The 17,634-nt window shown below is 39.4% G+C and overlaps 2 protein-coding genes across 2 annotated transcripts in view; both read left to right on the forward strand.

Annotated features, from left to right (window-relative positions):
* The window catches only part of cdk18 (cyclin dependent kinase 18), a 48,023-nt gene extending 42,501 nt beyond the window's left edge, over window positions 1-5,522 (forward strand). The window contains 2 exon segments of the mRNA XM_054616728.1: window positions 57-134; window positions 896-5,522. Of these exon segments, the coding sequence (XP_054472703.1) occupies window positions 57-134; window positions 896-930 (113 nt within the window). The 3' untranslated portion in view covers window positions 931-5,522.
* A 4,264-nt stretch (window positions 5,523-9,786) lies between these two features.
* Window positions 9,787-17,634, forward strand: part of mfsd4aa (major facilitator superfamily domain containing 4Aa) — a 69,989-nt gene continuing 62,141 nt past the window's right edge. The window contains exons 1-6 of the mRNA XM_054617021.1: window positions 9,787-10,097; window positions 12,400-12,598; window positions 13,294-13,548; window positions 15,262-15,391; window positions 15,473-15,588; window positions 15,919-16,092. Coding sequence (XP_054472996.1) covers window positions 9,865-10,097; window positions 12,400-12,598; window positions 13,294-13,548; window positions 15,262-15,391; window positions 15,473-15,588; window positions 15,919-16,092 — 1,107 coding nt within the window. The 5' untranslated portion in view covers window positions 9,787-9,864. The remainder of the gene's footprint in view (window positions 10,098-12,399; window positions 12,599-13,293; window positions 13,549-15,261; window positions 15,392-15,472; window positions 15,589-15,918; window positions 16,093-17,634) is intronic.

Below are 17,634 nucleotides of genomic sequence, written 5' to 3' on the forward strand. Positions count from 1 at the left end.
TACTGTCTTTTTTTTTTTGTGCTCCTAAGTCATTCTCTGTCCCCTCTTTGTTTTAGCCGCTTCAGTGTTTTCCCTCAGAGAGCTCCAGCTCCAGAAGGACCCAGGCCACCGCAGCTCAGTGTTTCAGCCTTTAGGTAAGGTCCCTGCCACACAATCTCACAGCATGGCACGACCTTAATACAAGTCACCATTATTGCAAGCCACTCGTTTCTTCACATATTGGGAAGCTGTAACAGCTCTGTAAACTGTGTTCTGTGCATAATGTAGGTTCAGTATTGTGGTAATGTATCACACGGTAATGTGGTGCTCAAAAATGCATCCTGGGTTCAAGCTATGCATCCACAATTGTATTCAATAGTTTCATATTACACATTATAAGCATGACAAATTAAAAGTTTTGAGTGTTTCACGATAATTATTGGATATGCCTGGAATGAAACCGATATAAATGCAGCTCTGTTTTGTTACAGACCGCAACATCTGAAATGTTGACGTGTCTGCAGATGTACTTTGCTAATTAGCAAAGCTCTGCAAGAAGCTAGCATGCTGACTTTGTTCACTGTGACACAATACCACAGATAAGAGTCTCAGAGGAACTGAAAGAAAATTGAAATAAACAAGAAGTTTTCTCAATGCAGATTACCATCACCCATTTATATACTCGAATAAGCACTTCATATACTTGATAAGTCTAGCTATGACTTTATTTTCCCTTGGTTGGCATATATACATATTTAAGACCTAACCAATACAGATTACAAGGGGAAAAGGTATTTTAAGATAAAAGCATGAGTTATTGCTTCCAAGAAAAATATACTGTATCATCTGTTTCAATTGGTGCCTTCAAACACTGAGTAATCAGCAAGTGTTTACGCTCAAATTTGCTACTTTGCAGGTCGAGGAAAGAGCCGAAGGCAAAGCATCTTCTAATGGTCACAGGGGAGGATCAGAGCCACGCAGAGACGGGAAGCTGCCTTTTCAGACCACAGCACAAAGGCCAACACAGCTCAGCACATTTGCAAGCATGCTCACCTGCATGTACAAACAAACTCATGTGGACTCACTCATTTCCAAGGCAGCTGACCATGGAGACACACGTGGTTTCTGGAAATATACTTGTACTGCATTTGACTGAGCTGAGATACACTCTCCCTCCACGCACATAGCCTACAGTACATATTTGCACACATTTGCACAATCAGCGACACTGAACATGCAGCCATTACTTAGTTGCACACAACAGATATTTATTTATCCTGCTGACACACACCCATGCATTTTAACTCGATATCTCAACCATAAGGGCCCTAAATAAAGCTTCTCTGCATACACATATGCGCAAGTTTGTGTAATATCCATCCAGAGCATACCCAGGGCTCTAGCCATTTAAGGTAGCTACCACATCTGGAACCATCATCCAGTCTCAGTTGCACAGACAGAAGGGTTGTGGTGCAAGTGGAAGTCAGTTCAGTTAAAAGTAAAGTCTAATGGAATCAGCTTGTTTCCAAATAAAACTAACAGAGCTAATAGAACTAAAGTTTAGTTGTGTTTCTACACAACCCAGTCGCCAGAGAAAGATGTTGGCACTGTATGTTTCTGCAAACCAAAGGGATACGTTGAACCTCGACATTTCTAAACAAAAAATACATTTAATTAATTTGTTTCATATCAGCCTCATATGACACTTGCAGAAAAAGCACAATGTCACCTGTTTCACTCTGTGAAATGATTGGAGAGATTCAGGCAACAAAACTACTTGGTTATGGTTAGAAAGAAGATCGCAGGTTAAAATATGAGCAACGTAACCTAACAAATGGAGTAACGTAACAACCTTAAAAACATAACTACCATAACCATAACATAACTAAATAACAAGTGTAAAGTCAACATTTATTTTGGTTTCACACAGGTCACAAACAGTGGTCTCCTAAATGGAAGTACTGTGATTGTAATGTAATAAGATAGACATAAAACTTAACAATGTAAGGTAACAGAGTAAAAAATTCCGTAATGTAACGAAATAACAACCTTAACAACATAACTACAGTAAATAAATAACACCCACCCTCAGCGGACTTTCTTACGTAACTTTGCTCGTTATTCTAGCTTGATATACTGATTGTTACATTCTCTGATATTCGTCACTTGCTCTGCAAGGTGCTTGATGTACTATGTTACTTGCTCTGACCAAATGAAAAAATGTCCACATAATTCAACATATCTGTGGTTTGCAAATCGTTCACACCAACATTTCTTCCTGGTGATTGGGCTGCTACACCAAAATGTAGCTTACACTCTCTACACTGGTTTTAGTATCCAGTGGCCTTTCCGAATCGTAAAACATTTCAAAAGCACCTATCATAGCACTCCGAAATTAGGACAAGAATCCAAAGAGAGGGCTTCTATTATTCTATTTTCCATTAATTGCATTTTATGTCAATTTTATTTCCTAAAATGAAAGTCTGGGGATTCAAAGACTTTTCATTATTGCCAGGAGTAAACATCTGGAAGATTAATGCTGAAGATTAAATGTATTATTTTGGAATAAAAGAAGTCAAATTTAAACATATTAAGTCTAAAACTAACAGTTTATAAAAGGCCCCAAAGTTCCCACAGGTTGCTGAAATAACAGAAAGGCAATAGAAGCTAAGGCCTTGCATGCTAACAGGCAATTGTTTAATAACTAAGAGTTGTTAGCTATAAATTAGCTAACAGTATAACCAAGCTAACCAATGGTTGAAAAATAAAGAATCAACCTTTGACAGTACATTAGCTAATGCATAATATATGGAGCTAATGACAGTAAGCAACCATGTTATGCCAGCTAGCAAAGAAGCTAGCGTAATTTAAACAATTTATCTGCGATGAAATGATAATTTCCCTGTCAAAGACCAATATGGCAGCTATGGGTGGGTTATGTCAACCGGAAGTCTTGAAGTTATATATACACAAGCATTACAAACACTGAAGTAGTAGTACACTGTTCATTTCCACTAATTCTACCCACATTAAACAAACATTGAACCTAGCTGACTTCATCATGGATATAAAACGTTGTAAAGTGGAATCATGTGACGGACTTGCCTTGCTACAGCGCCACCGTGTTTCAACTCAGTGTGGGGTTTTGTTCCATACAGTGTTAGGAGCTGACATTCAATACAGTTTTTGAAGTTGCCTTAGTAAACTGTGCATGAAATTTTGGCTTTGTGGTTGAATTGATATTTGATCTAGTGTAGCCAATGAGGCATTTGCTTTGTGTGTGTAAATTACTCACCATGAGTGTGTGTATTTCTTAGTCTCCTATTTGCACAAACCAGAAGTGTCCTCTGCTCCTTTCCCTTTGTGTCTTACCTTATATGGTTTCAAAATATCATTGAACCAAAACCCCTTAACCCTAGAACCAGAAAAGTGGGAAAGTATGTCTTACAAGTACTTTCTAGTAGCAAATTTCTCTCGGTAGTACTCACCGCTACCCCTTGTATTTTGCACAGCTCTATTGCACCTATTGCGAGGGAGCATCTTTTGGCTGTAGGGCCCCTATAGGCAGTTTATAAAAGTTCATACAGACAGTATAACTTAGGAAAAACTAGAAAGTATTTGTATGTGCATAAGTGAAACTTTCAAACCTTCCTTATATAATGTCATTCATAGTCCCTTGTGACTAAGCCCAGAGGTTATGCATACTGTATGCCATAGAAGATGAATTGATCTGCAGGCACAAAAGTGATGGGGGCTCGTGGCTACGCTGCACATTCCTCTGCCCTTACTCCCTTTTGTGAATATTCCCAGTCAGTCAGTGGACACTCGCATGTTGCCAACTGATCCACATGTGAATTTAACGCTGGATGTTTGAATGCCCCGACAGAGGTCAAATGCCTTGCACTCCCCAACCAGTCAGTCAGAGCTGAGGAAGACTTTAGGATGAGAGGCGAACTGTCTTAAAGTGATCTGCTGCAAGTCTACAGTTGCCTTTGCTTTAGCACTTTCTAGGTTGATTGGATCTACAGAACTGAACAGCACATCAAGTAAGAGCAAATGAATGATGCTTTGAGACTGTTCATGGAAGACAGAGGTAGAGATGCTTAGCAGTAACCCAACGTGATGTCCTCTCTACATCATTCTATGCTTCTTGGGCAGAAGCGCCGGCAGCCTTTCGTGTTGTATCTTAACGCAGAAGGTTTGCAGGTTAGGTAAAGGAAACAAAAATACTTAATGTTGTGAAACAATGAGGTATAGTTAAGGCAAAAAAAATACTTCATGTTGGGAAAATGGATGTGATTAGGTTGAGGCAACAAACGGTCGCAGTTAGATAAAGGCAACAAAAATCCTTGCCGTTGTGAAATGGTTATGTTAGGTTGAGGCAACAAAAATTCTTCATGTTGTGAAAAGGTCATGGTTAGATGTGGTTAGGTGTAGGCAACAACACTACTTGGCTAGGGTAAGAAAAAAGATTTTGGTTTGGGTTCAAATGAGTACGTCTTAAGTAACTAAAGACACAGATGTAACGTCCAGTAACATAACTTTTTTAGTAAAAATAACAGAACATTTGGTTTCATGCAGGACACCAACACTGGTCCCCTGAGTAAAAGTCCTGTGTTTGTTTGACCGATCCACTACCCCTCCCTCACTCCTTTAGCGTAGTATCTCACTCTTAATGCTATGACTGTTGATCCGGGCGTCTAATAATCCCGCGGATGGGTTTACATTGGAGTAAGTTTAGAGCCTGGTGCGTCTCATACAGACGCTAAAGGGTGCCTTCATGGTATCAAGACTACGAGGCCTACTGACCAAGCGTTTGTATTTGACTCCCTGGGAGTGGGACTAGGCAGGCTGAGTAACCAGAGCTGTTGGTTTGTCCCTCAAAAGCAGAGTGTGTTAGTTGCCCTCGTAAGCCAAGCTTTGAACCCCTGAAGCACTCCAGAGCTGTGTTTGTGAAGGTCAGGGGAGGATATGCTTGTGTCTGAGTGAAGGGACACAATGCCCGAAAGATTTTTCTACCTCTTAAAGTGACTTGAGCTGATGGAAGAATCATGTTGTGACCATTCTAACCTCTGTTCACCTGTCAGTGAGTGCAAGCCAAGGTGAATCCAACAGGGAGAGAAATTTAGGATAAACCTGCTGGGACCTCAGAGGGATGTAGAGCTGTGGATGTTACACTTCCAAACCTCCCCCTTTCTTCCCTCAGTGGCAGAAGTATTAATGTGTGTTTAGTTGTGGTAAATGACGCTATTTTAAATACTGTAATGAAAAATAAATAATATATAAATATATGTATTTTAACAGATGTTTTCATCTTTCTCAGTGAGATTTATGCCGTTACAAAAATATAGAACACTGTATTTAAGATTAAATAAAGAAAAAATACCTTCAGATGTCTAAATGTTTTATAAAAGATAAGTTTAGATTTTGTATGAGATGTGATATTTTGTGTGATTTGTCCAAATTATTATGAAATGAGAAATTGAATGTAATGTGACTGCCAACACGCATATAATTGATTGAATAATTGATTAATTAATGAATAAATAAATATATTGAAATTCTGGCACACCTTTGTCTGGTTAATGCATTTTTTCTTCGGCTTCTTATGTAGATAATCATGATGATATGATTTAGTTCTTGAAGGTTACAGTACATGGGCTGATGTACAGTAGCATAGATGGACACAAGGTGGTGCTATTGGGTCTACTGCGTGTCTGTACTGTATATCACCTTAGATTTTAATATTATCGCACAGCTGGTGATAAGAGGCAGCAGTACCTAAAGTATAGCAACACCAATAGTTATAACACCATGATCCAATGTTTACTGATCTTTAGAATAATTTTGAATATGATTTACTTTTGTAATCTATTTTTAAAAGAGCATTAATAAAGAAGTTGTACACAGTCATTACAGGCACAAATCCTTAAAAATGCTTTTGTTTTTCAGACACCATCAGACAATCATTTTATCAGTATCTATTATAAGCTCAACTATATACAACTGATTTGAACTTCAATGTTCAAATCAGAAATCAAAACTCACCTCTTCAAAACTGCTTTTAATGTCTGACTAATGCTGTGTGTTTTAAGTTTTTAATGTGTAGCTTTTAATGCTGATTTTAAATGTCTGTAAAGCGTCTTTGAGTACTCTGAAAAGCGCTCTATAAATAAAATGTATTATTATTATTATTATAATAGATACTGTACTCCACAATTTATATACACATTTTTGAAATTCTTTTTAAGTTTTTAGTTTCTAATTTCCATTCTCTCCATTCATTCTCTGTTTAATTCCTACAACTTATACCATAAGAAGTATAAGAAATAAAAATGAAAACGGAGTAGGATTCAAACAACATCCCACCTTCCATACCTTTATTTATATTTCATGCAAGACTGACTCCGTACAAAGACACTTTGTGTTAGTTTTAAGGCCCCTCTGAGGTCTTTTGTCTGATTTTATGCATGTTGATCCTCGACACTGTAATGCACCATCATCTTATTTACATCTTGTTTTTCAAGACAATCGGTTTTATCAGAATATGTATGCTACAGTGAATCACATGAATGTATGAATAGTTGTATTAAACAAAAAAAAAAAGAAATTGAATGTCAACTAAATCACACAGAATAGTGAACAAGATTTTTGGCTTTAGAAATTTGTTCTGTATAGGCAATGATATATCAATGAATTGCTCACTACACCCTGAGCACCTGCTGGATCAGCTCTCAGTCTGCTTTGACAACTGTAGACACTGTTTATGTCTGCACACATGTGCTCTGTGCCAAGACTAATAAAGACAAGCGGTTGTCATCATTGTAGCAGCATTGTTTGCTTTCTGTAGCCTGTGTGTGTTACAACCCGGCTCTCAGGCTGCAACATGAAGGAGACAAGACGAGTGTAAATGTAATAAATAGGTAAATGTATTTAACAGATTCTACTAACAAATAACATTGACTAAAAAAAACAGCCGCTGGGTCAGCCAAGGAAGAGCCCCAGGAGGAGAGCGAGCAGAGATCCCTGTTCAGGTGTCTTTTTGGGTACAGTGATGATTACTGTGTTTCATTAATAATATTAGTACAGTGATGATGACTTTGTTTCATTATTAATATTAGTACAGTGATGATTACTTTGTTTCATTATTAATATTAGTACAGTGATGATTACTTTGTTTCATTATTAATATTAGTACAGTGATCATGTGTGCAGACATAAAATCAAAACTCTCTCCAGCTGTTAAAGCAGACTGACAGCTGATCAGCTGTGATCAGCGGCCGCCGTCATCAGTGACGCTACAGAGGAAAGGACGTCTCATGTCTCTTAAAACACATTTCCTCGTTTCCTCTATCCTCGCCTGGTTTCCTTGCGTCTCTCCATGCATCCCTGGTGGGCGGGACTAAGACGCAAGGAAAGGACGCAAGTGAGGGAATCGAGGAGGCGATTTAAGAGACATGGGATGTACCCTTGGCATGTACCCTTGGCATGTACCCTTGGGATGTACCCTTGGCATGTACCCTTGGGATGTACCCCAGGACTCTACGATGCTCAGGTGTGACTCATCAGCAGCAATCAACAACCTGAAAGACAAAGAACCAGCAAACGGGACACCGACCCCTAGGGAAGTGAGGGGTCATAACAGTATATCAATTAATTGCTCACTACGCCCTGGGCGCCTGCTGGATCAGCTCTCAGTCCGCTTTGCCGACTGTGCACTGTCAGAGCAGCATTGTTTGCTCTCTGTAGCCTGTGTGTGAATAAAAACCTGCATTCTGTATTTAAACAGTGTGCTGGACATTTACAGTCAAATAATCGGGTGCATGCCCAAGGAACCTCATCACTGTAAATGTTCTATATACACGTCTTCTTCACTCATCACTTTAGAGGCTGCTTTGAAGTCTGCTCTACACCTCAAACTTAATCCTTTAGGATTTAAGAGCAGGAAAGGTTAAGGTTTCATTCATCTTAATATTAAGAGCCCCGCCCAGTGTGAGAATTTGGATCAGCTGAAATTTCTTGATACTGGCGTTTTCAAAAACTTTGTTAAGATGCCCTGTGAGGGATTCTGATGTAGACTTGGATAATTACAACCTTTTTAGAATGGATAGAAATCCAAGAAGAGGAGGTGTGGCCATTTACACAAAAGCATGTTATACTGAAGATAATCCTCATCATTGTGAGCTAACAAAGGTTGGGTGGCCCTTTTTCCCCCCTGTGATGTGTGATGCACACTGGGTTTTATTTATTTATAAATCCCTAATTCTTTCTTTTACCCCCATATATTGCATCGTGTTGTTGTCTTTTAATGTTGGCCCTTATGAACTCTGTAATAAATTATGTTGTGTGCAGTTTCTCCCGTTTTTTTTTAATCTAATCATTGACTCCACTCCAACCGAAATCAATCATTTCAGAAGTGGAGGGATATATAAAAAACATTTTTTACATTTGTTAGAATTTTGCCAATAATACTCTGGTACTTTTTAGAGGGACTTGTATTCAGGACTTTTACTGTTAAGTATTTCATAGTGTTGTATTACTATTTTTACTTAAGTACAGGTTTTGTATACTTCTCCTACATCTGGCAGATGTCAGATTTTAGATCAAGGTTTCATTCAGCCTGGGCAGACCCCTTTATCATGCAAGTCTCTGCATCCCATGACAAAATGACCACTACAAACAGCTCTGAATATGCTTTAGAAGCCAGACTGCAGATCAGTGGTTGCTTGATTTGTGTTTAAGACCCTCTACACACTGAATTTTTTTTAACAGAACCAATACAGCACTGACAGGGAATGAGATGTTTGTATTGTTGTTGTATTAATTCTGTATATGTTCATAAGTGTATGTTTTAGATTTCAGGAATGTAATCATCACCTGTAAGGCATGTATGGGATTGGGTCCTATATTTCTAACATGCTAACGTGACCTGAGATCTTCTAGTATGTCTTTGTTAGTCGTTCTCGGGTCGAGGGTAACAACTAGTGAAGACTGGGAATGAGTGGAGTCGGGGGTCTTAAACATCGAAAAAAAAAAGAGCTTTTGAAGTCTTGCCTATTGGACCATATGAATAATTGTCTTCATGATACAACAATGGTGAAAGAGATATAATCACAACTATTTAAAGTAATGAAAAGCAACAAAGAAAAGTTGTAATTAAGAACAATTTTGAGCTACTAGTTAGTTATTCCAGTTAAAGCCAGGTTTACTCCACTACAATTATTCACTTAGTAACTTTTAATAAGATTTTACAAACAAAACATTTGATCAGTTTATAAAATCTAAAAGAAATACATTGTTACAGATTTTCTTTTTCACTGAAGCTATGTATGCGTTTTATTTAAATAACTGAAAATATGAATAATTCACAGTTTTAAAATTCTTAAATATATTTGTATGGTCTACAGTCAAAGGCGATATGCTCCAAAAGCCTCACCTCAGCTTTTCTCTGCATGATATATAAATAAAGTTATGTCAATACAAAGACAACATGCTCAGTGTATTCATCGCCACACAGGCTGATAATGCTTCTGTTCTTCAACCAAATGTTGAGTATTTATACAGTGTTGTACTGCTACTTCTACTTGAAAGACCTAGTATTCATGCAGCAGCGTGGAACTGATCATTTATTTGCTGCACCACTGATTCTTAAATTGGAAATAAACTCTTCCATGAAAACAGTGGGCGGTACCTTGGGACGTCAGCCAATCAGCACCTGGTCCGTCAATAGACCAACTGGCACTAGACTGGAAAGTGCCCAGGCTGAGTCTCTCCTGAGAGAGTTTGGTTATTTCCGGCTGTCGTAGCTCCACGTAGTCGGTGTAAATGAGCATCTGACAGCTGTTCGTCCTCCGCAGCTCGACCTCCTCTGAAAAAGGGACCGACATGACGCTGATGGACGAGCGGATCTGCTCGCTGTTCAAGCGCCGCTGGCAGCAAACTCTCACCTACTGGAGTGCATTCTTCAGCTTCGGACTGTGCATCGCTTTCCTGGGACCCACCGTCCTGGACCTGAGGTGTCAGACCCAGTCCACACTGCAGCAGATCACCTGGGTCTTCTTCTCCCAGCAGTTCTTCCTGCTGGTGGGCAGCAGCCTGGGAGGACTCTTCAAGAGGACGTGAGTTGGGTGTAGTGAGTGGTGAGGTGACAGTGTGCAACTCAACCGTTTATTGATATTATCAAATCTGAAGGAAGGAAATATTCTTAAAGTATTCCTATTAAGTCTAATTGAGTATGTGGTACTTACCAGGGACATTGTAGTCGTGATAGTATGTCTCTAACAGCTCAACACACACACACACACACACACACACATAACTTTGTTTAATCACCTTGATAGGCTACTATAGGCTCTACCTTATATTATTTTCAATATGCTTTATATGTGATCGTTGATGACAGCACTTTTTAAACATATCCCAATTTATAATCTATTTGGATATCTGTTATTGAAGGTTTACAACAGATTGTTTCCAACAGGGAGTAACTGTAAGTATACTGTACACTTCTGTGTCAGTGAATGACAATGTTTGGCAAACAAAAGGAACATAGAGTACATGTGTCCATATATTACATATAAGACATGAACTACGTGTTTATTTGGGGTAATACCAATTCTCTATGGTCATTTCTATATTTTGCCCCTGAGGATGAATACTTGATGTGATTGACTAAATGTATCGATTTGAAGTATTTTAATGAGCACTTTGAGACGTTTAACTTTGGAGGTTTAACTGTATGATAAATTTGACTGGCAAATCCACAACATTCAAATGACGGACTGGTTGTTCCAGGTCTGTGCCTTACCTCACACAATGAGCACCAGGTCAACCGTGAGTGCTAATGTGAGTGTGTGAAGTGGACAGTGACATGGGTGAGGTCAGGTAATTTTTTAACACATTATCTTAGGTTGGGTCTGAAAATTAACCTTCCTTGGTCACACACCAGTTTGTTGTTAAATAAATATTGATCCATTTCACATCCATATCACTTTTAGTCTGCCATCAACATGCTCTGTTTGATAATAATAATAATAATAATAATAATAATAATAATAATAACTTTATTTGTATAGCACCTTTTAAAAACAAGGTTTACAAAGTGCTTCGACAGACAAGCCAGCAAAACAATGCAATAGAAGAAACATTAAGAACAATCGTTAGGATAAAACTAAACAAAGAAACAAAATGAAATAACAAGTGACAATCAAATAAACGAACAAAATAAATAAAATAAATAAAATCAAGTGAAATAGGTAAAATATAGTAAATGAAAATAAGATAAAATACTAAGACTGTTAATTGGACTCTCAAGAGAGACAAATCTTCTCCTTATCCTGGTCCTGAATTTAAAAAAAGAGTCTACATGCATGCTAGCGGCTCTGTGAGGCAGCGCTTAGTTCAACATCTTAGTTTAGCATGTTAGCATGCTAACATTTGCTAATTAGCAATAAACTAAAAGTGCCGCTGAGGCTGACGGGAATGCCATTACTTTTATAGGAATGTGCTCATAAACCAAAGTATTTAACAAATTGAACCCTCAAATGATGGTCGCTCTACATAAATGAAAAAGTCAGGGTATCCCTAAAGTTAAAACAATGTATCTGTGGGGTGAGGGCTTGATTATGTGTAGTACATTTTAAGGGAGTCCATAGCTGTTGCAACATAATCATTCAAAATATAAACTGTCAACATAATGGTGGCGCTAGAAGAGAAGTAAGAAAGTAGGATAAATTATCTGAGGACCACTGTACCAAAACTTTGTTCTAGTCTGCTCTGTCCAGTAGATATTGAGATATTTCTCAGGATAATTCGAAACATTGACCTGCTGGCCTTGTTAAAGTAAAGGCGAGACAAAGTCTGTAGGATTCAATCCTCTGGGGATTATGAATGTATGTATAAAATCACATGGCAACATGTAATAGCTGTTGAGATATTTTAGTCTGGAACTAAGCGGTGGACCAACAGACTTCTGATGATTACTGCAGATACTGACCTCACCCACACACATTGTTTGTGTGCCCTTTTATAACCAGGCTCAGGGTGAAATGTCCCAAACAAACTAAAAGTTATATGGGACAATGTCAAATGAACAGTGGAAAGTTGGCATGAAAGGAGAGTATAAGGTGAAGATAATGTGGAGGTGTGGTAAATAAAAGATAACAGGCCATCAAGGTGACTTTACTGCAACAACAAGCTGGAAATTCCCTGTTTTAGTCAGCCTGGTTTGAGTAACAGTATTGTAAAACAAAATCACTGACAACAAGTTTTGTAAGAATATGGTTTGTAAGTAAAAGATAAATCATTCAAACTAAAGCTCTGACTAAAAAGTAATACTCCTGTGAGTGATGGAATGCCTTTACCAGTCTGAATATACTGCTTACTGCTGTGGGTGTTGTCTTCTCTTTTTGTCTCCTCCAGACTCTCTTCCTCGCTCATAGCCCTCTTCTGCTGCACTCTCATCATCTCTTTCGTGTTTGCAATCATACCGCTATGTAACCATGTGTTACTGCTGTCTGTCGCCATGGCGATTGCCGGCTTAGCCATGGGGGTGATTGACACGATCGCCAACCTCCAGCTGGTGAAGCTGTACCAGAAGGACTCCGCCATCTTCCTGCAGGTCAGAAGAGGAGAGTGAGGAAAAGGCTTAGCAATAGCTGTGAATGCGTGTGTGTGTTTGTGCATGTGTTCTGTACTGCTCAAAAGAAGGTATCCAAGGATGTCACTGTGTGTACATGTGGAGCAATACTAAAATATCTACTATGCAATATCATATTTTTAGTTCCTTCTGGTTAATTGACATGATGATGAAGTACAGAAACTACAGAAAGTTAAACCTACACTAATCCATATTTTTATTTGAACAATAGGTCACATGACTATGTGTAATGACCTTTTTTAGCACAATACTGTTTGGTTGAGTCTCAGTGCCCTCATGAGTTTAGTATTCACCAGGGAAGAAAGCCAACATCTGGTGTTTTAAATTATGACTATCGGCTTCAGGCTTAAATCAAGTCATTGACAGCAAAGGATTTGCAACAAAGTATTAAATATGAAGACCTTTTTCAATATTATAGTAATTTGACCAATTAGTTTTGGTACCCTGAAATGTGGGGTCTATGTATAAAAACAGTTGTAATTCTATTCCCCTTAACTAAAGCTGAATGTCTGCACTGAAAGCATTCACTAATTGTATTATTTAAATCCATTGTGGTGGTGTACATAGCCAAAGTAACAAAAATAGTGTCACTACCTAATTACTTGTGGAGCTGTCGCTATTATCATAAGGGGATCTATGTCCACGTCTTGCCCTAGGCCTTGCATTTCTTCATAGGCCTGGGAGCTCTGGTCAGTCCCCTGGTGGCCGATCCGTTTCTGGCAGAGGACAGCTGTGTCCTGGGTGCCAACTGGACCGCCAACTCACCCTCATCCTCAGACCTGCAGCACCTCCGCAACAGCATGGCCGGGCATGGAGCGGTGATAGGCAACATCTCCCAGTATCCTCTGCACACAGAGGGTCTGGTCATCACCCGGGTGTCGTATGCCTTCTGGATCATGGCTCTTATCAATGTGAGTTCTTGTCAATATTACTTGTGTCATATGATTGATGAAACAGAAATGTGTATTGATTGGACTAAGAATAAAGATTACTAATGACATGCAGCATCTTGACATAAAGAGTTTTCTACTGAGCTATACTAATGGGTTCTCTTTCCAGTTTGCATGTTTTGCATCTAATGGATGTTTACAGTTTGTTACAACTAGGGACCAACTGACACGGCCTATCCTAATGCCACGTCGCTAGCATGGCTAAAAAAAACGAAAATAATTTCACAAGTGATTTTCTAACAGAGGTCTTACATGTGCTCCATCATCTGTTTCGGCTAGAAACTGTAAAAGCTTAAGCTCTGCCTACACTAAGGGTGTGTGGTAATGATAAATAGTTCTTAATACAGTCAAATACGTGCCACAGTTTTTTGAAAGGCAACTTTTTTATCATGCATTTAAACACTGCTGTATGTAATAATTGATGATACAGATGGCTTCTTGTACCTGTAAGCCAACATGATAGACCAAACCTCAGAAACATAAGCATGGAGCAAAATCATACAATTTAGGCATCCCATGACATCCGCACTATAAGGCGCACTTAAAAGCGCACTTAAAAGCGCACTTAAAAGCGCACTTAAAAGCGCACTTAAAAGCGCACTTAAAAGAGCACTTAAAAGAGCACTTAAAAGAGCACTTAAAAGAGCACTTAAAAGAGCACTTAAAAGCGCACTTAAAAGCGCACTTAAAAGCGCACTTAAAAGCGCACTTAAAAGCGCACTTAAAAGCCTTTAATTTTCTCAAAAAACGACAGTGCGCCTTATAATCCGGAGCGCCTTATATATGGATTAATTCTGGTTGTGCTTACTGACCTCGAAGCGATTTTGTGTGGTACACGGCGCTCTGTCAAAATGTTTTAGTACGACTTTGGTAAACTACAAAGCCGCACCGCTTGCAGCATTACGGCTACCGTAGTCAGGAGCGTCGCGGAGTAATACATACTGTGCTTCACCATAATATTACAGTGTGTGTGTATAAGGACCCCAACATGGCTCCTGTCAAGAGACACGCTTACGATGCGGACTGAAAACTGACTGAAGGCTATCAGTCACGCAGTAGAACATGGGAATAGAGCAGCTGCAAGAGAATTCAACATTAATGAATCAATGGTACGGAAGTGGAGGAAGTTTGACTGACTGACTGTTTTGTTTCGCTTAATGCGCCTTATAGTCCGGTGCGCCTTATATATGAAAAAAGATCGAAAATAGACCATTCATTGACAGTGCGCCTTATAATCCAGTGCGCCCTATAGTGCGGAAAATACGGTACATGTGTCAATTACCATAATGAAGGAAAAACACTGCTGCTCTTCAGAGCCACTCAATGTTATGTCTTTGTTTTCAGTTTTGTTACTCCTTTTTGTATCTCTTTGGATGGCTATAAGCCTCGATATTGCCTCTCAGATAAAGCGATAAGCTCCCGACTTTTTCTGTTTGAACTGAATCTGTTTCAAGAAGAGGATGAGATAAGATGCCGTGGATTCTTCTTTTATGAGGGGAGGATCACAATTTGAATCAGCTGACAGGACACTGTTGACTGTTAAGTTGGTTAACAAATAGCCTCTTTGTGTGTGTGTGTGTGTGTGTGTGTGTGTGTGTGTGTGTGTGTGTGTGTGTGTGTGTGTGTGTGTGTGTGTGTGTGTGTGTGTGTGTGTGTGTGTGTGTATCCTGGCAGCTCCCAGTGCCAGCAGCAGTGCTCACTTTGATGTACCATGAGAGACTGCTCTCTTGCTCCAGAAACAATCCACTTCTGATTGACAGAGACTCTCTGTCCAGCACGAGCCCCACCAGTGACAGTGGTCAAGGTAATGCACGTATATGTGTGCTTGTGATCAACTATATTCAAATGAATCGACCGACCTCAGTATCCCTCTCTCTCTCTCCAGGTCATGGGAGTTGGATTGGTTGCTTTAACCCTGCCAAACTCCGGGGCCGACCTGCTTCTTTCTTCATTCTCCACGCTCTGGGTGGGGCCATCCTCTTCATCACTGATGGGATTATAGTGAGACTTCCAGCTTACACAACACACATAAAAACACAAACACTTACCATTATACCAGGCCGTGCTGTAGGCGCAGAGGGAGAGGAGTAGGGCATAGATACTGTGTGAGGTCAAATGATGCATGGTGGTGTTCTAAAAACAAGAGGTAGGCAGTTTGTGTAGTCTGGCTGCTGATTTGGCACTTTCACCAGAACAGTCAGAAGTTTAAATAACTCTCATTTGCTGCAATTTGGATTTAAAAAATTGCTCTCCTCGAATTCTCTGGCCGACATTGTCAGCCCTGAAACTTCTGCTCTGGGCTAACCTCCCTCTTTGTTTGATGTGCTGCAGGGCTCCTATGCTGGCTTCGTTTACACCTACGCAGTGTCCCCTCCCCTGCTGATGGGTCATAAGACAGCTGGCTGTCTGGACAGTACATTCTGGGCCTCCATCACAATAGGAAGACTGGCTTTCATCTACCTGTCCTACAGATACACAGCACCCAGGCTGCTCACCTTCAGTCTGGTATGAACATATACTTAAAGGAAAAACTCCACCCTGAAATGAATACAGTAGTTGATATCACAGTGCAGAAAGAATAGAGCTTAAATGAGCAAAAGGTTATTCCCAACAACGATTTGTGTGTCGCACAGTAATTGCAAGTATATGCAATACAGCTCATGCACAGCTGTTGTATGATAGATCTAACCAAATATTTGAACTGGGTGGGAATGCACCTGACAGGATCTTTGTCATCATTCAGACAACAGGATCTTTAAGCCAAACTACTAGTGTAGTTGTAAGTGACTCATGTCCACTCAATCCCAGCACCAACTGTTACATTGCTCTGCCCTCTAGTGGTCCAAAAGGCAAAGTGTACCCTTAGATGACGAAATGACTGTGTTTTGATAATTTCCATGTGTTTGTTTTTTTTGGGCCAGGATCAGATGTACTGAGAGCCAGACATGCTACGTAACTGCTATCTGTGTCATCTTAATAGGACATTAAGACAGTCTCACTCGCAGATAGGTTGAGAAAGGAGAAATAAGGGCAAAGTGTGCTCATGTTGGCTCTGTGGGTGCCATTCCCGAGTGGTTGCAACACTGCAAAAGTCACTAACTTGGATCGTGAACTCCCTCTCCTGTCGCTTGTTCGCTCACATTCTCTCACTAGTTTGAGACATGCACTATGTCGAAGAAAACAAACAACAAGAAAAAGACCAAAATACAATAACCAAAAAACACTATGATTTGAAAGAAAAGAACGTACAATGTTAAAGAATACCTAACATTGCTGATTCTTTTCATTATGAATTATTCTGATGATTAATCTGTTATTTTCTGGTTGTTATTTTTTTAAATGTATTAATGAATTGTTCTTTAATTCAATTGAGGATCTTTAGGTTTCTGTTTTGATCCCCAGTTTAACATACAGACGTTAATAATTCATAAATAAGACAAACGCATTTCGCCGGTAGAAATCGGTGCGCTGCGCTTATGAGCAGGACACAGAACACAGTATAAATACTGAGAACACAGTATAAATACACAGAACACAGTATAAATACTCAATGCAGTTTGTTAAACAGGTAACAGGCTGCAGAGAGAAATACATTTCTACTCTGGCAGTGATGATGACTTTGTGTCATTATTAATATTAGTACAGTGATGATTACTTTGTGTCTTTATTAATATTAGTACAGTGATGATTACTTTGTTTCATTATTAATATTAGTACAGTAATGATTACTTTGTGTCATTATTAATATTAGTACAGTGATCATGTGTGCAGACATAAAATCAAAACTCTCTCCAGCTGTTAGAGCAGACTGACAGCTGATCAGCTGTGATCAGCGGCCGCCGTCATCAGAAACAGACGTCGCTTCAAGTGATGCTACAGAGGAAAGGACGTCTCATGTCTTTTAAAACACATTTCCTCGTTTCCTCTCTCCTCGATTGGTTTCCTCCGTCTGTCCATGCATCCCTGGTGGGCGGGACTAACAAGGAAACGACGAAGGAATCGAGGAGGCAATTTAAGGGACTTGGGATGTACCCCTGGACATAAGTC

This window comes from Anoplopoma fimbria, chromosome 17, assembly GCF_027596085.1.
Source record: "Anoplopoma fimbria isolate UVic2021 breed Golden Eagle Sablefish chromosome 17, Afim_UVic_2022, whole genome shotgun sequence".
Lineage (NCBI taxonomy): Eukaryota > Metazoa > Chordata > Actinopteri > Perciformes > Anoplopomatidae > Anoplopoma > Anoplopoma fimbria.